Source organism: Heptranchias perlo, chromosome 1 (genome assembly GCF_035084215.1).
Source record: "Heptranchias perlo isolate sHepPer1 chromosome 1, sHepPer1.hap1, whole genome shotgun sequence".
In the NCBI taxonomy this organism is placed as follows: Eukaryota; Metazoa; Chordata; class Chondrichthyes; order Hexanchiformes; family Hexanchidae; genus Heptranchias; species Heptranchias perlo.
In genome coordinates this window covers 110,392,113-110,413,357 of record NC_090325.1, presented here as the reverse complement: position 1 = coordinate 110,413,357, position 21,245 = coordinate 110,392,113, and the positions used below count along the sequence as shown (strand labels likewise).

Below are 21,245 nucleotides of genomic sequence, written 5' to 3'. Positions count from 1 at the left end.
TCATTTAAGGTATAATGTCTAACCATTCTATTGATTAATCAGCCAACAGAATGATCTGATTCCTGGATAGCCAAGTTGGCATATGTAGATCTAAGCCAAAGAGGCCAGGGAGGTCACAGGTTTGATCCGTTAAGCTGTGCTCATTTAGCTGACCTCAGTCATGAAACTCTAATTGGTGTTGCATCACTGGATCAGAGAAGGGCAGAAATAAAAAACAGGTGATTATGTAGTGATGCCAGCTGAAAATGCCCACAAACATGCACTAAGATTCATACTTCTGATTCATACCCATAATCCAAAAGTTTGCCAACGTGGACAATAAAGGCATACAAAGTATGGCCACTTGAATTGGTTGAGTTACTAGAGTGGCCAGCAGTTTAACACAGGTAAAAAGGGCCTGGCTTTTCTTGCTCAGGAGTCATTTCAAAGACCAGGAATTAGAAGAGACTTAACTATTCAGATTGGCAACACAAGTGGGTCCAGGTGTGAACTAACAGCAGGTTTGACAGCCACAACTGACCAAAGGGGCTATATAAATTGTTAGTTGAAAAATGTATTGAACATCTAAAAGACTCCCTTGTAGGGAACATTATAACTCAGCCTGCATGTTGAAATATTACATTGCAGAAGTGTATTTTGAGGGATATTACACACAATTCATCCTTACTATATATGCAAGCATGCAAATACATTGCATGCATTCTGCATTTTAGCCCACCCTCTTAGTTGGTTTCCAAACCAAGGAGGTAATGAACTGGCAGAGGAAATATTTGTGAACAAAAATCATACTATACAGGTATATTGGTTAATGGGCTACACATGGAAAGGATACAAGCTTGATCCTAGTAAGTTACCATCTCAGCTATGCTGCAGCAGGAAAATGCCAAGCATTTTAAGTACACAGGCCATTTTCACATGCCCCCTAGTAGCCTGGCAATATTAACATTGACAGATGGGAATAAGTCACTACACTGTAGCTCAACAAGATCAGAGCAAGGGAATTGGAGGGAAGAACATCCATTGGATGAAGGATGCACTACACCTATAGAAATTCTTGCTTTATACTAAACAAGGGAACCTATATCAAAGTTGACTACCAGCCTCCAAATTGCATGAACAGCCCTGAAACTTAAATGTAATATTCTACCAAATATTTGATTGTTTATATGAATCTTTCCCTACCACTAAAAGGAAATACTATTTAGGGTATTATTTTGGCCATCATCATCAGACAATAGGAAGCATCAAACTGGTAAATGGACTATGAGGGTGATGAATCTTGGATAGAAAAAAAAACTGGATTATAAAATGAAACTTGATTGCAATTGTTTTTCAATCTCCCATGTTTAATCAGTCAAAAAAGTGTATAAGCAAAAGAAATCCATTGTACAACTATTTACATATTTTCCAACTCCATCTGTCAAGTTGATTTGAACTGAATAACCAAAGCAATTACATGTTTACACAGACATGGATCTTTTACAGTAAGCAGATGAACTAAACAGAGTAATTTAGAGACTTCAAATTTAAAAAATATCCTGAGGTAAATAATTTCAGTAAGGACTAAAAGTGTTCTGATTATCCAGTTGTGAAATTGCCTTTAAAAATCACTGCATTGTACTTCATTTACAATTTCCTTTAAAAAAGGTTGAAATGTCACTAGTATTAGAGCTACTGTGTACAACAGCAATAGTTGATGCCTGACTTGGGGAAAACTGGTAGAAGGTGCTGTAATACTGATGTTTTAACAAAATCACTAATAAGCAGGTCTGGTAATGATTACACAAACTGCAGTCACAGGATTCAAAACTCATTTCAAAATTAAATCAGCACCAAAATGCTATGTTTAGCTGGTGAACAGTATAGAAAGTCATGCACATAATTACAGAAATCTATATCTAGGCTCATTGGCTTTATGGTCCCAATATTCATCTCTTGATGTAATGTTGTCTAGTCCAACGCTTCTTCCTTTTCTACTGACCTTTCGCGGTTTCACAGTAGATCCTGGTGTTGGATTTTCACCTATTAATTTCACTTTCTCTGCTGCGCTGCAGGAATCATCTTGTACCATTTGTCTCAAAATACCAAGATTTGAACCAAAGCGAGATTGTATATTTCTCCTCATGATATCAACAATATCAGCATCACAGTCAAATAAGACTTTTACAAATTCCAAGTATGCCCTGTTAAAAAAAATTAAAATTATAGGGACAGCCACAGTTCTTTGATTCCACATTAATAAGTAATCCCATTTTCTTAATCAAAGTTCATTTCTTTGCACTGCATTTAACTGTATGCTCACTAAGCACACAACTGTGATGGAAGCTATAGTGCAGTGGTTCTTCATTTTTGGGTTTGGCCCCACCAAAAAGTTTAGTCGCATGTGCCACTAGATTTAATTTGAGTGCCTGGGGGGGCATTCTCCTTCCCTCCAGTGCTGCCATTTTTTCCAACTGATGGCAAAATCTGCTGCAGAAAAAGCCCAATATACAAGGGATTCCTAGAATTGTCTCCATCACAACTCACCCTGATTGCTTTCAATAATACATTCCTTGTACTGTATTCAAATGGTCAGGGAGGTAGGAATATTAAATATCTAGGATGTTAGTGTGGTTTCATTTCAAGGGACAGTATCCTTACATAAATAAATCACAGGCCTTTCAATGGCATTTCTTCTTAAAGTTGTGGCAGCAGCCATTGATATTTACATCTGAATCTAGTTACAATCCAAACACTCAAGTCTTCAGATTCTTCATTAAAATTTCAAACTTTGAACAGTTGAAAGTAGTCAACCAGAGATAGTAATTTCCTTTCAAACCCATAGGGTCCTCTAGCAGGCCTGTGCCAATCAAACATCAGCCAGACAAGTCATATGCAAGAGCAGGTAAGAATATCTGCCCTCAACATCTCAGCAGCATTTGACAGTATGGCACCCCAGAGGTCAATGCGAAAATCCTCAGGTGGCAGCAGTCATACCTGACATGCAGGAAGATGTAGAAGCTGTCAGATGCTAAGTCATTTGAGTTCCAGAACATCACTATAGCATGAAACATCTTTGGCCCAACCATCTTCAGCTGCTTCATCAATGACCTTCCCTTTGTTGTGATGGAGTGGAGTTGTTGACTAATCACTCAATTAGTCTATAACATACATGAGGAAAACTCCAGTTGTGGAGAGCTTTGGGAACAGGTTCAAAGTCACTTGTTCCTCCCAAGCATGCTGCATCAAATTACTCACTATCCCAAAATGTTCTGTAAGATCTACCTAGTTTATATTGGATTGAATCAATACCAACTGCTTCCACCATCTCCCTAGGAAGCCTGTTCTATAGATTGACCATTCACTAATAATCAGGTCCAATCTTACTGTCAATAATGGTGAGGCTAATGGCGCTTGCTGTCATTTATGTGCAAATGGTACAACAACTTCAGGCCAGGGGCAGATGTGCATTAAAATCAAATATTCAAAAGTTGCTGTCCAAGTTGCACTGCTCTGCCGTTAGATTTGCAAAAATGGCATCTTGCTGTCTGCCTCACCATTAAAATGTATTGAAAGGTGTGAAGGTGCTGTATTTGTATGGTAGATACAAACTAAACTCAAAGTTAAGTCTTGTACATTCCAGTCTAAGTACCCTTTTAATGATGTTATGTTAATTACTGCTAATCAACCTCTGGCATTGAAAATTAACTACAAGTTTAGAGTCTCATTCTCAAGTTTAAATTGTTGGAGAGATTTTGATATAAAATTTTAAACTTCATTCCAATCTTTCCCTTTATTATCTACCTGTTGACATTGAATTCACACTCCAGTCCTTGTGCTGTTAATTTCACAAGCCTTCAATGATTGAAGGAGGTACACAGTTGCTTGCCCTGTTCACTCAAGTCCCAGATGCCTGGCTTCCCTTGCTGCAACATTATCAGCAACTTACCACACAATTTAAAACCTAAAAAACATGCAAGGGCAAGTCTAACCAAGTGCAGATGCTGTTAGATGCCCTACCACAGCAAAATTTGGCCCACTATTGTTCCTGGTTCAACATCTCAGTATCATTTACCCAACATCATTGTGGGAGCACCATCACCACAAGGACTGCAGCAGCTCAAGAAAGTCCCTATCACTTTCACAGGGTAACTAGGAATGGCTAATTATTTGTCATTTTCACAACAAAATTAAAAAGAAACCTCAGTACCAGATATTTGCTAAGGTTTCCTAGCCATATCAGGGCTCCAAAAAAGGTGGCGGCTTGTCTCTTTAATTTTATAATTCACTTCAGTGAATGTGGGTTTATTGTTCCTGCAAGAGTCAATCCAATGCCTAACATTGCAGTACAGGTGCAATCCAATAAGTATTTGGCAGGTGGATGAGTTTAAATTTCTTTCTGGCATCCTGTAATTTCCACATACTTACTCACTTTCTTCAAACAAGTTGGAAATCATACACTGGCATTTGTAGCTCCCATACAAGAGTCCCAGACCAGGACAGGAGGAAGGAGTGAGACATTCAGGCAGATTTAAATTTTTTTGACATTAAATAGAAGTGCCTGCAAACCAAGCTGAACTCCAATATCTTCATGCCAGAACATGCACAATTTCTCTTCACTACTTCATCCAGATTACATGACTACCTTGGAACTGTATTTGCATGGAACAAATGCACCCTTTTCATCCTGCCTGATGCCTATGCTAAATACTTTCTATTCTCTTCAGCTAACCTTGTCAGTAGTTTTTTCCTCCTGTTCCACGCCATCTGGACAAGACTGGCAGCCCATCATTAGGCCATGCCCAGTCAACAAATCAATTACATGCATGATGATTAGGCATTAGAGATTGTTAATCATAACAGATGCAATAGAAGCCCATCTGAGTTCAATCATAGAAGTTACAACATGGAAACAGGCCCTTCGGCCCAACATGTCCATGTCGCCCAGTTTATACCACTAAGCTAGTGCCAATTGCCTGCACTTGGCCCATATCCCTCTATACCCATCTTACCCATGTAACTGTCCAAATGCTTTTTAAAAGACAAAATTGTACCCGCCTCCACTACTGCCTCTGGCAGCTCGTTCCAGACACTCACCACCCTTTGAGTGAAAAAATTGCCCCTCTGGACCCTTTTGTATCTCTCCCCTCTCACCTTAAATCTATGTCCCCTCGTTAAAGACTCCCCTACCTTTGGGAAAAGATTTTGACTATCTACCTTATCTATGCCCCTCATTATTTTATAGACTTCTATAAGATCACCCTTTAACCTCCTACTCTCGAGTGAAAAAAGTCCCAGTCGATCTAACCTCTCCCTATAAGTCAAACCATCAAGTCCCAGTAGCATCCTAGTAAATCTTTTCTGCACTCTTTCTAGTTTAATAATATCCTTTCTAGAATAGGGTGACCAGAACTGTACACAGTATTCCAAGTGTGGCCTAACTAATGTCTTGTACAACTTCAACAAGACATCCCAACTCCTGTATTCAATGTTCTGACCAATGAAACCAAGCATGCTGAATGCCTTCTTCACCACCCTATCCACCTGTGACTCCACTTTCAAAGAGCTATGAAAAGTTAAATAGGCAGTAACATTTAAGACTATAATGTCTAGCTAGATTTAAATCCCTTTACTTTTTGCATACCATTGATAATGGCCCCTGACCCTATCAAAATGGCATAAGCATCCAGGTTACCTCATTCAAAATGGACTGGCTTCCCATCCTCTAGGTCATGATCCAGCACCTGTCCTAGAGGATGACTAATCTGTTAGGCTGAAGTGTACAAAATTATCAACTTGAAAAGACAAAGTATAAACTAAATAAGTACCTCATTCCTGCACTTCAAACTAAATGCTGAAAGAGCCTAGTTTTTTTTCCTCTTCTCCTGCAGGAATTAGAAGTTTTAGCCAAAGTGGTCTTTCCTACACATACCAGTTTAAAGATTGGCTTGGATCATTGGCCCAGTAACAACCAAAGACCAAGTCAGGCCAAAATATTTACTAGTGCACCAAGAACCACAAACATTCAAGAATCCTTCAAGCTTTAGTTGCTGTATCTACACAGAAATGTAATTATAAAAGACCATCACAAGTTTCTTTGTGCTGCAGTTGAGACTATAAGTTTATTTGTACTGTGATTGAGCTGCAGAGTGCACAGCCAGTTATCATGTAATGTAAGGAATTGCAAGCTTAACACTACCTCTTTCTCCTCAAAAATGTAAAGGCATAATTTGGTGAAATTACAACATACTCCACATACCATCAGCAAGATTGCCAATTCAAATGGTGAGGGGATGGCTTGGGTAAGGACTGTAAAACTAAGCCTCTGCAATAGAATCTCTTACTACAGATTTAGTCTTGATTGTTCTGATTCTGTATAGCTCTATCTGGTGTGCAACATTGTGCTTTAACCCCAATCTTGGGACGAGCAACCTTGAGCAGTAGTGGTGGATTTTTGTACTTCCTGTACCAGCCATCTTTATTGATGTAAATGTGGCAGAAATTAGCAACTTGTGCAGTTTTGTGCTGTAGAGTTTCTTTTCCTCCTCATACCACCCCCAAATCCAGGAGCAGGTTGACCCTGCTCAATCCCATTTTCACATGGAAGCTTTACAGCCATCAGGAGAACAACTATCATTTTGGGCTGAATTTGAAGTGAGGAGACACGGTGTGTTAATTTGGTTTTCTCCATTTATAGCTTTTGTACACTGTCTACTGAAAGACAATTTTGAATGCACTGAAAAGATTTTCTGTAAACTGAAGACTAAATGTACAAAGACCATACACTGCTCACACTTCTAGGATCACTTCAAATTCAGCTCAAACTGCTTGTGTGGCAATTTTAATCATAGAAGTTTACAACATGGAAACAGGCCCTTCGGCCCAACAGGTCCATGTCGCCCAGTTTATACCACTAAGCTAGTCCCAATTGCCTGCACTTGGCCCATATCCCTCTATACCCATCTTACCCATGTAACTGTCCAAATGCTTTTTAAAAGACAAAATTGTACCCGCCTCCACTACTGCCTCTGGCAGCTCGTTCCAGACACTTACCACCCTTTGAGTGAAAAAATTGCCCCTCTGGACCCTTTTGTATCTCCCCTCTCACCTTAAATCTATGCTCCCTCATTATAGACTCCCCTACCTTTGGGAAAAGATTTTGACTATCTACCTTATCTATGCCCCTCATTATTTTATAGACTTCTATAAGATCACCCCGAAACCTCCTACTCTCCAGGGAAAAAAGTCTCAGTCTATCCAACCTCTCCCTATAAGTCAAACCATCAAGTCCCGGTAGCATCCTAGTAAATCTTTTCTGCACTCTTTCTAGTTTAATAATATCCTTTCTATAATAGGGTGACCAGAACTGTACACAGTATTCCAAGTGTGGCCTAACTAATGTCTTGTACAACTTCAACAAGACATCCCAACTCCTGTATTCAATGTTCTGACCAATGAAACCAAGCATGCTGAATGCCTTCTTCACCACCCTATCCACCTGTGACTTCACTTTCAAGGAGCTATGAACCTGTACTCCTAGATCTCTGTTCTATAACTCTCCCCAATGCCCTACCATTAGCGGAGTAGGTCCTGGCCCGATTCGATCTACCAAAATGCATCACCTCACATTTATCTAAATTAAACTCCATCTGCCATTCATCGCCCCACTGGCCCAATTTATCAAGATCCCATTGCAATCCTAGATAACCTTCTTCACTGTCCACAATGCCACCAATCTTGGTGTCATCTGCAAACTTACTAACCATGCCTCCTAAATTCTCATCCAAATCATTAATATAAATAACAAACAACAGTGGACCCAGCACCGATCCCTGAGGCACACCGCTGGTCACAGGCCTCCAGTTTGAAAAACAACCCTCTACAACCACCCTCTGTCTTCTGCCGTCAATTCAATTTTGTATCCAATTGGCTACCTTACTTTGGATCCTGTGAGATTTAGCCTTATGTAACAACCTACCATGCGGTACCTTGTCAAAGGCTTTGCTAACGTCCATGTAGACCACATCTACTGTACAGCCCTCATCTATCTTCTTGGTTACCCCTTCAAAAAACCTCAATCAAATTCGAGAGACATGATTTTCCACACTCAAAACCATGCTGACTGTTCCTGATCAGTCCCTGCCTCTCCAAATGCCTGTAGATCCTGTCTCAGAATACCCTCTGACAACTTACCCACTACAGATATCAGGCTCACCGGTCTGTAGTTCCCAGGCTTTTCCCTGCCACCCTTCTTAAACAAAGGCACAACATTTTCTACCCTCCAATCTTCAGGCACCTCACCTGTAGCTGTCGATGATTCAAATATCTCTGCTAGGGGACCCGCAATTTCCTCCCTAACCTCCCATAACGTCCTGGGATGCATTTAATCAGGTCCCAGAAAGTTATCTACCTTGATGCGCGTTAAGACTTCCAGCACCTCCCTCTCTAATATGTACACTCCTCAAGACATCACTATTTATTTCCCCACGTTCCCTAACATCCATGCCTTTCTCAACCATAAATACCGATGTGAAATATTCCTTGTTGATCCTTCAGAGGCCCTACTCTCTCCCTAGTTACTCTTTTGCCCTTTATGTATTTGTAGAAGCACTTTGGATTCTCCTTTGCCTTATCTGCCAAAGCAATCTCATGTCCCCTTTTTGCCCTCCTGATTTCTCTCTCAACTCTACTCCGGCAATCTCTATACTCTTCAAGGGATCCACTTGATCCCAGCTGTCTATGCAAGTCATATGCCGCCTCCTTTTTGACGAGGGCCTCAATCTCCCGAGTCATCAGAGGTTCCCCACTTCTACCAGCCATGCCCTTCACTTTATAAGGAATGTGCTTACCCTGAACCCTGGTTAACACTTTTGAAAGCCTCCCACTTACCAGACGTCCCTTTGCCTGCTAACAGACTCTCCCAATCAACTTCTGAAAGGTCCTGTCTAATACCATCAAAATTGGCCTTTCCCCAATTTAGAATTTTAACTTTTGGGCCAGACCTATCCTTCTCCATAGCTATCTTAAAACTAATGGAATTATGATCACTGGTCCCAAAGTGATCCCTCAAACACTTCTGTCACCTGCCCTTCCTTATTTCCCAAGAGGAGGTCAAGTTTTGCCCCCTCTCTAGTCAGGCCATCCACATACTGAATGAGAAATTCCTCCTGAATACACTCAACAAATTTCTCCCCATCCAAGCCCCTAATGCTATGGCTGTCCCAGTCAATGTTGGGAAAGTTAAAGTCCCCTACTATTACCACCCTATTTTTCTTGCAGCTGTCTGTAATCTCCTCAATTTCCTGTTGACTATTTGGGGGTCTGTAGTACAATCCTATCAAAGTGATCTCTCCCTTCTTATTTTTCAGTTCCACCCATATAGACTCAGTGGACGAACCCTCAGATATATCCCCTCTCACTACTGCCGTGATGTTCTCCCTAATCAAGAACGCAACTCCCCCTCCTCTCTTACCTCCTGCTCTATCTTTCCTATAGCATCTGTACCCTGGAACATTGAGCTGCCAGTCCTGCCCCTCCCTTAGCCATGTTTCAGTAATAGCTATAACATCCCAGTCCCATGTACCCATCCATGCCCTGAGTTCATCTGCCTTGCCCATCAGACTTCTTGCATTGAAATAAATGCAGTTTAATCTAGACTTCCCTTGGTCTTTGCCCTGCTTTCTCAGACCATCTGTCTGGTGATGTTCTGTACACTCTCCCTTACTGCCTTTTATTTCTGTCACCACTTTACTTCCCACTGACTTCCTGCATCGGTTCCCATCCCCCTGCCACATTAGTTTAAACCCTCCCCAACAGCACTAGCAAACACTCCCCCTAGGACATTGGTTCCAGTCCTGCCCAGATGCAGACCGTCCAATTTGTATTGGTCCCACCTCCCCCAGAACCGGTTCCAATGGCCCAGGAATTTGAATCCCTCCCTCTTGCACCATCTCTCAAGCCACGTATTCCTCCTATCTATCCTGTCATTCCTACTCTGACTAGCCCGTGGCACTGGTAGTAATCCTGAGATTACTACCTTTGAGGTCCTACTTTTTAGTTTAACTCCTAACTCCCTAAATTCAGCTTGTAGGACCTCATCCCATTTTATACCTATATCGTTGGTACCTATATGCACCACGACAACTGGCTGTTCACCCTCCCCTCCAGAATGCCCTGCAGCTGCTCAGAGACATCCCTGACCCTTGCACCAGGGAGGCAACATACCATCCTGGAGTCTTGGTTGCGTCCGCAGAAACGCCTGTCTATTCCCCTTACAATTGAGTCCCCCATCACTATAGCTCTGCCACTCTTTTTCCTGCCCTCCTGTGCAGCAGAGCCAGCCACGGTGCCATGAACCTGGCCGCTGTCACCTTCCCCTGGTGAGCCATCTCCCCCAGCAGTATCCAAAACTGTATACCTGTTTGAGGGGGGGGGGGGGGGGGGGGATGGCCACAGGGGACCGCTGCACTACCTGCCTGCACCTCTTACTCTTCCTGGTGGTCACCCATTCACTTCCTGCCTGTACACCCTTTACCTGCGGTGTGACCAACTCGCTAAACGTGCTATCCACGAGTTTCTCTGCATCGCGGATGCTCCACAGTGAATCCACCCGCAGCTCCAGCTCCGAGATACGATCGGTCAGTAGCTGCAGGTGGACACACTTCCTGCACACATGGTCGGCAGGGACACTGGTAGTGTCCATGACGTCCCACATCTTGCAGGAGGGGCATATCACGGGTGCGAGGTCTGCTGCCATGACTTGCCTTAGCTTAGTTACCCCTTTTAAATTACATTGAAATTAGAAAATGTTAACTATACTAGGGACCTAGGTTCACTTAAAAAATACACTACCTGCTATAAAACCTGCAGACCTTCCCTTTCTTATTACTTTACTTACAGTAAAATGGTAGAAATACTCACCTGAACCTACTCACCAATCAGCTGCCTCCCCTGTGCTGCATCACTTTCTGACTGGTGACGTCACCTCGAACTCTGCCGCTGGTCTCAGTCTCAGTCCCACGCTTTATGTGCTCCTCTCAGCTGCTTCTCAAAGGACAGCAAATACAAAAATCTACTACTACTGCACAGGGTTGCCCTCCCAAGATTGTTGTACACTGGAGAGAACTTTACTCTGCTTTGCAACATGCTATACCTGACCAGGAAGGCTCAATGACATTGACAAACAGGAGGAGGAGAGAATGAACATTCTTCACCATGATCACAAGAATTCACAAAAAAACTTTACACTTTTTTTTTTATAAAGACACATTACACTTCAATACAACTTTAAATTTACCTCAACATTTTTGTGGGGAAAATAGATTCTCCCTCCTTTTCTGGGGAAATCAAAAACTTAGTAATTCAGAACACATTTCCAAATTGGCTGTGAATCAATACAGTTGACTAAGTATTCTGTCTAGTAAGTATCACTGTACTTTATAACATTGCTTGAAGTCACTGGCAAAGAACCTAGAAAATAATAGACTTGTTATAATGCAATAAAATTTTGCTGCCCCAAATTATATTTTGCACAGGAAGGTTAAGCACAACAGTGTGTGTCATTCTGCATGCTGGAATCCTACTTTGAAGACCCCCAAAACCCCATTATTAGTGCAAGTTCAGCAGGCAAGAAAACTACAAATCATTACAACCTAATGATTCCTACCATATCATCTGATACTGTGCCTAGTGCTAAAAACTGCAATTCCTACATTGGAATCAGTCATCACAGGACTCAAAGGACCCAGTAAACTTATGATCCAATCATTCATAGGTGGGGGAGGGGACACATGCACAGTAAGTGTAGCCACTGATGCCAATCAGCAGTAAACCTATTTAGGAACAAATTTCCAAGGTTATCCTGATTTGCCACTAACTTTGGACTTGGAGGTCTGACCATTTCTCCAAGACTTCTGCTAAAGTTATGGCAGGAGATTGGAGGAACTCCCACAGAAATCAGTGCTTGTACTTAGTGTTGAGCCATGATGTGGAGATGCCAGTGATGGACTGGGGTTGACAAATGTAAGGAATCTTACAACACCAGGTTATGGTCCAACAGTTTTATTTGAAAATCACAAGCTTTCGGAGGCTTTCTTCTAGGAGAAAGCCTCCGAAAGCTTGTGATTTTCAAATAAAACTGTTGGACCATAACCTGGTGTTGTAAGATTCCTTACATTTGTGTTGAGCATTATAGCAATAAATCAGAAGAAAAGCTAATCATGGCAGATGTGTAATACTGGGGACCTTCAATGAATTGACAGCAATAGTTATTTGCCTCCCACAGCAGAGTTAATACATGCATGACAAATAGTACATTCCTTGTTACTTTTAAAATTATTCCATACTTTATGTTTAGCCACTTATCTAGCCAAAAGTCATGCCATTTATTATAGCAACAGCTCAAGATTCACTGCAGCTATAAGCTCAAAGAGGACCCATCATTTGAGGATCACAGTTAACATTCCAGACAGGAAGAAACTGTAAAACTGGTCTGTTAAAATCAGCCATATTTCTCAAAATCATACAAGAGTCAGAATTAAGCAATTTAAACAAACAGCACAGGAGGGTTTTTTAAGCATGAGAAAAAATTCAAATTAAGCAACTTCAAAATTACAAGGAATAGACCGCAATTGAAAGCTTAACATGCCAAGCACTTCAAATACAGGAATGCTAACCCTAGAACAATGGGAGAAATCTGTTTCCTTCAGGTTGATAGAATGTACACTTGCTTTTACTGTGCCAATGGAGGATACTGCAGGACTGCCAACCTGCAGTGTTTTATTGAGACTCAAATCCAGTCATAAGCTATTAGCTCAAAACTCAATCTTTTGCCGTTTCAAATCTGAGTATTTACTAACACCTTTCTTTTTGCAGTCAGCATTACTTCCCAGCATCGGTCCCTCAGCTCATCACCCTTTGTTCTGCCTCAGTTTATGTCTGGAAAACTAACAGCTGTTTAAAATTGTAAAAAATTCAAAATGAGGCCACTCAATCAACTTTTTTTTGATTTGCCATTTTCTTAATGCCAAGCAGCTCTTAACTCCTCCAGAAATCAATTTCACAAGTTTCCAACAGTGCTCCTTAAATCTTGCACATGGATAATGGGGCATGCTCAGAACTGCTGGGTGTTACCCAATAATATGTTGGAGTGTGCAACCACCAGGTGACAGCTGTTCTATACTGGCATGATGTAATTCCTATCCACCATCATTCATCCACCCCCATGCAATCATCTGGGATAGGCAAAACACTTTCAGCCAATTATAGGGGGGGAAAAAACACCTAGTTCCTTCCTCTCCAACCCCAAAATGCAATCAATCAAATTCCAGGAGACCACAGCAGCTGGGTAACACAACCTCAATGACCCACCTATTGCCTATACACACGGTCACTGAGGAGCACATCCAGCTCCTTTTCACTGCATGTGCTGACAACTTGAGGTTTGACAACTCTGAAAAGAAGTACCCTCTAGCATCTAAGTTTATGTAACTCAATATGGTGATCCCTAATCCTCCATAACCTCTATTTAGATAGTGCAGGATACTTTTAAGTCAGCTGCCTGGAGTAATAATCCAACCTTTTGCATGCAGTATTACTTTAGTCTCAGGATTGACAGGTATAGTTTGGCTGGCCTTTGTTCTTAGTCACAAATGATCTTAACTGTTCAGTACAGTAGCATAATCAAAATTTTCTATTATGTGCACTGGCTTTTAGCATAAAAAATGCTTTAGAAGCAGTTTCCCATTCCCCAGAATGTTTGAGCTGAGCTTAGGGGGTTCAGTATAGACCCCACTTACTTTACAGAACTGAGTTGAGACAAGGTCAGTGGTTGAATCCTTTTACTGAAGGCTTCTTTCTGCCTGTATATCTGAAATTTCACTTTGTTCAATTCTCAATTTTACTTTCAACATAGTCAATGCCTTCAGACAAGTGTCACTAAAACGGTTCTTGCATCAAATACAATTATTGAGAAATGCTTTCCAAAAACCAAGCATGCAATACTGTAAAAACCTCATGCAGTGCAGAAGACTTGAAAAATTCCAGATGAAAAAATAACTGGATGACAATCCAGTACAATCGTACAAAATCTAGGAAGCAAAAATCAGTTCCTGTGCCTTGGTGATATTTGTAGCTTTCCTGCCTATCTTATCTACAGTATGTGCAACAAAAGCCAAAAATATTAAAAAGTCAAGCCAGACATAAACAACCCAATATATACTTACCCATTTAATAACATATCATGTAGATCAATCATTTCTGCAAAAGCATCTACATTGTCATTTGCTACAGCACAGATGTCATGCTTCTGGTAACAAGACTCCTGTAGTTCAGAAAGGATTGCCTGTATTGCAGGACATCTGCGTATACTGCAGCTGAATCTGGATTTAATCCCATTAGCATTACACTTCAGGAAATCTTTGATAAACTGCTTTCCCTGGAAGGGGACAGAGGGAAAAGAAAAATTTAAACAAGTGCACCATACCAAAATCATCAAACAAACCTAAAGCACTTTCACAGTTTAATCACTGCAAAGTTACGTCATGTTACTTGATAAACCCCCAATATTTTTTTGAAAAGCTAAACAATCCAGAGCCCCTAAATTTGGAAGTGCTGAAGACTCACTTCAAAAAATAGTTTCAATCATGCACCAGACTCTTTGAACCTGCAGAAGTGCAAGTTAGCAGCAGCTACATTCCCCAATCTGCCAAATATAAAAGCCAAGGTGATATAAACCAGTTGAGACAGCAAGTACAAGCTGGAAATAAAACCACTGACCCATTTAAAAATTACATTTTCTCCCCCCCTTAAGGACAGAAAAAAAAAAAATTACATTATGAGGACTAGTTGTCAGAAGCTAATACTTACTGAAGCTTGTTTTCTCCCCTCAAAAAAATCAGAAGAGGTCTTGATTCATAATGTAGGAGAAGAAAACTTTGAAAACAGCATAACAAATTGGAGTACAAGCAGCTCACACCCATGATCCTCTCGGCAGCAAGTTATTGATTTCAGCCTTATCACAGATGAACATAGCTATCTAAGCTCCAATCACTCTCCCATATGGGGGCAGGAAAGGGTTTGAAAGACAACACCCAGGATGTTCCTGCACCTCATACTACTAGGTTTCTCTGCCAATGCTGCTGTGGGCTAAGGACTGATTTAAAAAGACAGGATATTCAGAAATCTGCTCGAAGGTTGCCCCACTGCTGTCAAATCCATTAATCCACATATCAAAATCAATTTTGCAAATGGTCTCCTTACAGGCCTTTGCAGCTCTCCTGGATTCTGAATCCAGAGTCTTTCACACAATCACCCAGTTACACCTGCTCCTTGTATCCTAGCATCTCAGTATCTAGATCCTCATCCTTATCTTCAAATCCCACATTTACCCTACCCAAGGATGCATTTCATATATCCAAACCCACTTACCTCTTGCACCAATGGCATTGGTGTTCCGTCCAAATTTCTACTGGTTGCTCAGTATCTACCTTTTCTCCAAAAAAGGTAGAAGATGTCCTAGTGAGTGTGATATAAAGATACCAGGTTTTCAAATGCAATGAAAACCTGGTAAGAGTTACATGAAAACTTCAAGAACTAACCTAGCCAAAATTTCTGCTTTGATTACAAATACTAGAGTCACAAACATTTGAATTTATTGAATAATTTAAACAAATTATTTAACACATGCATTTGAATACCATCCTATGTTTCACATGAAGCCTAACAGCAACTCATGCTAGAACAGGTATTTTACAATTCTGTATAATTGCAATTATACATGTTAATTAATGGGCCAAATTTTCCAGTCAAACTAACAGAGGCTAATGGCACAAATGGTACAGCAATTTCAGGTGAGGGGCTGATGTATGGTTAAACTCAAGTATCAAAAAGCTGCTGCCAAGTTGCACTGCTCCATTAGCTCGGCAAAAACAGCATCTTGCTATTTAGCTCACCACAAATGCATCGAATAGTGTGAAGTCGCTGTATTTGCATGGTAGATACTAAACAGTCCACAAAGTGAAGTCTTATCCAGTCCAAGTACCTTTTTAATGATGTGATAAGTGTTAATTACTTCCAATCAACCTCTGGCACTGAAAATTAACCATAAGTGTGGATCTCATAAATTCAGGTATTAATTGGAGATTTAAAATTTAAAATTAAAAAATCATCTCAATCCAATATTTACCCAATTTGGCTTTGAATGCCTTTAGTCCTTGCACTGTTAATTTCTCAATCTGATTGAGATACACAGTTGCTTGTCCTGTTCACTCAGGTCCCAGATGCCCTGTTTCCCTCACTGTGCAGTTATCAGCTTGCTCTTTCAGCTCCTTGCTATGCAAAAAAATTTTAAAACCTAAATGTGCAAGGGCAAGTCTAACTAACACCAGACACTTAGATGCCCAGCTACAGCAAAATTTGGCCCCATATCAAAAAAAAAGCTGGATTCTTTCAAATTTGATTCAAGTTGTGGCTTGTTTCCTTAGCTTACTATATGAACACCTATTTAAAAAGTTCAATTTTTATTAAAATATACAGACTCAACTCAGCCAATCTGGGTAACTAGGCATTTTTAGACTGGAATTAATTGTGGTCCTCCTCTGCACCCTTTACCAAGCCTCAATATCCCCCACCTTGAGGGGACCTTAACTGAACACTATTCTAACAAAGGCCTAGAAAATCATTTTTCATAGATTCTAGATGTTTGGCTATTCAGTTTTCCATAAACTCAAAGCAAGTCTTGTGTTTGGTGGTCATTTTCTCTATGCACAAGACCCAGTTTTCTGCCTTTCAATAAATGAACAAGGTTAGTCTCAAGTTAATCCATAGGTGGATATGTAGGAACAAGGACTTCTTTGGGTGCAGGAAACCAGATACTCTAATCCTAACCCCTACTAGCAGGAAAATGGTTACACAAGATTAGAGTTCATATGGTTGGGAGTAATATATTAGTATAGATTGAAGATTGTTTACAGACAGAAAACAGTAGGAATAAACAGGTCATTTTTGGATTGGCAGGTTGTAATTAACTTGAGCGAGATCAGCTATGATCTTATTGGATGGCAGAGCAGGCTCAATGGGCCTTTTGACCTGCTCCTATATGTTTTTATAGCAAAGGTATCCAATCCTCCAATACCCCAGTGGGCAAACCCACAATTGAGCTCAAGTCTGAGCTATGGAAGGTTGAGCTTCAGTCCCCAGTCCATGCAGAAAATTCCCCCAGGGTTTTTGTTCCTGATTGTTATTATCCAGGGATATCTTCTGGAAAATGCAGATTTTGGGTAAGAACAGGATCAGGGGTACCTGCAATGCCCTCCTTTTCAAATAGCCTATCAACAATCTTCACTTGGCTCACACCATGAATGAACTTGGTTGAACCAGTACATGCACAAATCCTCATTTAAAAGATATAATTCTAGATCAGTTATTTTGTATGCTAAACATGAGCAAAATGAACACTTTGCATATTTCCACTCTGCAGAAAAATAGCACAATGACTTCACTGTGAAAGGTAACAAATTAGATATCATGCATTTGTTTAACATAGTAAAACATCCCAAGGAAAGGAACATTATTAAACATTTGACATCAAGCCATGATATTAGGACAGGTGACAAACCTTGGGCAAAGAGGCAAGTTTTAAAGGAGTGTCTTAAAAAAAGGGTTGAGACACAGGTTTAGGGCCTAGGCAGCTGATTGCACAGCCACAAATGGTGCAGCAATTAAAATCAGGGATGCACAAAAGGCAACAATTGGAGGGCACAGAGATCTGAGGGTTGTAGGGCTGGAGGAAGACAGAGATAGGGAGGGGCAAGGCCATGGAGCATTTTGAAAACAAAGATGAGAATTTTAGTGTGTATAAACAGTGCAAATGATGCAAAAAATGCATTAGGAATTGAGCATGCTCCAGAATTAGATTACTACATTTGTGCAACTATTAATTTAGTAGAGGCTCATGTTTAACCAGGAAAGATTCTTGTGCTTACAAAGGGAGTGTCAGGCAAGGCACTATTAAATATTAGAAACTTTAAAATTGAAATGCATAATAAAGTATTTTTCCATTCTGCAAACAGAATCCATTTAACAATCTGTATGGCTAATTGACATACCTCAAAAGTTTGCCCACTTAACAAGAAACATTCACATTTCATCAGTGCAAGGTGGAATAGCAGAATGTACCACTTATTTGAAATTAGCATAGCCATTGGAAGCTACTGCTTCAGTTCTCTTCCTCCCTGCTCCATAAATCCAAACAGGGGAACACTTCAAGAATCAGCTAGCTACAACATTCCTCCTAAACACCCCAAAGCAATGAAATGGAGATAACTTAGTGCCACCTGATCCCAGTTGCAAGTTAGAAATACAATAAGGGAATCATGTCTGCTGCCTGCTTTAAGAAAAGATTCACAACTTTAAAATAGCTATTACCTGTGCATTAAAGCTTCCTGCATTCTGAAGAAAGAGTCTGCAGATGTCATACAGGTTATGTAGTTCACAGGTACTGTTTTCCAGACATTCAAAAGCTGCACACCCCACATCTTCAGCATTGTGCAAACAGTTATTTATTTCAACTGTTGGAAATAGAAAGTAACATACAACAGTCATTTCCTAATTATGTCACTATATTTGAGGAGCAACAATAGTTTGAGAAATTCTCAATGGTAGGTCAAGAAGGTGCATTATAGATGGGCAGTGTTACAGTAAAAAAGAGGGGGGGGGGGAAAGAAAGGAAAAAGGGGGAAAAACATAGGCAAGAGGGGAAACACAAGAAATAAGAGCAGGAGTAGGTCATACAGCCCTTCAAGCCTGCTCCACCATTCAATAAAATCATGGCAGAACAACTCCACTTTCCCATCCTATCCCTAGATTCCCTTGAAATCTATCACTCAGTTTTGAATACCAACAACTGAGCATCCACAGCCCTCTGGGGCAGAGGCTGCCAGAGATTCACAACCCTTAATGAAGAAATTTCTCTTCACTTCAGTCCTAAATGGCCAACCCCTTATCTTGAGACTATAATCCCTCGTTCTTGACTCTCCAGCCAGGGGAAGCAGCCTCTTTGCAGCCAAGAACCAGAAAATTTAAAAAAAATGTTCCACAGTAACAGACAGTTGAATCAGTAAAACATTGGACAGTGTGACAAATTACACAGCCACACAAAAAAAATAATAAATTGCTACAAGTCAACTAGGTTTTCATAAATCTGCAGAAACACTGGAACAATACGGCTAGTGATTTGCTAGCGCCGTTGGAGGACAGATTGTCTAACCCACCTTTCACCGTGCTCTCCCCCCGCTCCCTCCCTCCCTCCCGCACTGCCCCCCAGCAGCTCACCTGCACGCTGCGCGGACAGTCGCACCTTCCCCGGCACAGCGCTCCCACCCCCGCCCCCGCTGGAATGCCTCTCGCCGCCCAGTTCAGTCATATCCGAAACCTCTCCGGCAACGACCTGCAGTCGGAGAAGTAAGAGCAGCAACGACAGACAACCCTCCATCTCCACGGCAAAGGCTGGCAACCTCTCAACCCCTTGAAGCGGCAGCAGGTTAAGATTAGGGTTTTTTTTAAAAAAAAATCACGTGAGGAAAGGTGGGCGGGGGGAGTGGAAATGGAGCGAGGAAGAGAAAGAAATCGCCGCTAGAGACACTTGCACCGAATCTCACCAACTCCACACTCGAACAGCTGTAGTTTAGCAGTGGCCGACAAGGTGAAGTATTTAATGCATTTTTTTATTTAAAAAATACCTCAGTGTCATCAACAGAACGAACAAATTTGCACGTGGCCCCCAGGCATGCAGTGCCTTTTTTTAAAAAAAATGACCCCTGATGTTAACACTGCTTTTCAGCAATTTTATGAGGTGCAACAGTTATGCGGTGTATTCTCTCTCTCTTTGGTCTGCTCTCGAATTTCATTGAGACCTTTTAGCTTCACTCCTCGCGTCTAAACAATAGTTTGCATGAACACATAACACGTACTTTACTGACACATCTTGTATGAAACAGAATAAATGAAGATTTTGTGACAGTCCTTCGGGGTAAAGCGGTCCCCGAATCCACGGCCGATTTGGTTTTTTTTATTACGCCTCAGTGAAGCGCTTTGGGACTTTTCCTCCTCCACGTTGTATAAAGTGGTGTACATCTCTCGCCTTAACTGTTATCCTCAAAATATTTTCCTCACATTGGATGGGCTGAATATACAAGCTGGAAAATCTGGTGATCACGTTGAGCTAACTAGCAAATCCCAACTTTAAAATTGGGTATTAAAATAAAATAGTGTTCGGTTAAAATAACTATATTGATAGAATTCATTGGGTGTGAAACACTCTGGGGTGTTCTGAGGTTAGGATAAGGTACTATAGAAATACAAGTTCGTTCTTCTTTATAGAAACCAGCAATCATTAGCGAGATAGAAACTTTTCCACTATATATTAAAAATCTTGTGCATGGGATGCATTTCCTGCCCACAAACGTTATTAACGGTAACACTTTATGTTAACTATAATAATACAAACTTACAATATAAACAATTACAATGGGATTCTGCATACAAATATCTTGTAATTGGGAAAGCGTGTGTAAATATTTTGCCGTCATGATTTGTTGAACCAATTAAATCATTCAAAGTTTTCAATTGACATTTTTTCAGTAACTGACATTTTTAATATTCACTGTAAGGTTTTAAACGAAGAAATACTTTTTCACAACATTAATTGATCAAGTCAATTATTTTTGTATATTTTACTGCCTTCATTAATGTTTCTATTTGAAAGCTTCAGCCTCTCCCCAAAGCCAAGTCTCGAATTTGGCAAGTGCACTGTGCACAATTTCCCGGGATGCGTCAGTAGCATTTAAGCTAGCCAAATTATAGAATGCTTCCCTCTGAGTCTCTAACAAAATCTATTTCATTGGTTTTCAAAATTATATTTGAAGAGAAGATAGAGGACACATTTCAAAAGGTTTATTCAGATAAAATTTATGTTAAATATAAAATATATTAAAATTGGTGCCAAGATCCTGTATTCTATTGAAAAATGCAATGCAAACATTCCTTTGGGGATTCCCATGTTAAAATGTCCACAGGTAGCAGTGATGCTTTCCGTGATGTTCTCTGTAATGCTGGTAGGATTTTGAATGTTAATCTGAACACTGACGTATAATGCTGCTTGTAACACACAAATCACAATGGAGTCCTCCCTTGCACCATTGGGTGAAGAGTGTTGCATGGAACAGTGCCGACCAATAGGTTTTTAACTCACTTCATTGACTCCTAGACTG

At 40.6% G+C, this 21,245-nt stretch overlaps 1 protein-coding gene across 1 annotated transcript; it reads right to left on the bottom strand.

The window, feature by feature from the left end:
- Positions 1-1,325: 1,325 nt before the first annotated feature.
- Positions 1,326-19,660, bottom strand: LOC137324894 (stanniocalcin-like). Its single transcript, XM_067989590.1, has 4 exons — positions 19,309-19,660; positions 18,403-18,545; positions 14,202-14,413; positions 1,326-2,183 (listed from the first exon to the last, which is right to left on the bottom strand). Exons 1-4 carry the CDS (start codon positions 19,466-19,468, stop codon positions 1,883-1,885), a joined length of 816 nt encoding a protein of 271 aa, XP_067845691.1. The 5' UTR covers positions 19,469-19,660; the 3' UTR covers positions 1,326-1,882.
- Between the last annotated feature and the right edge of the window lie 1,585 nt (positions 19,661-21,245).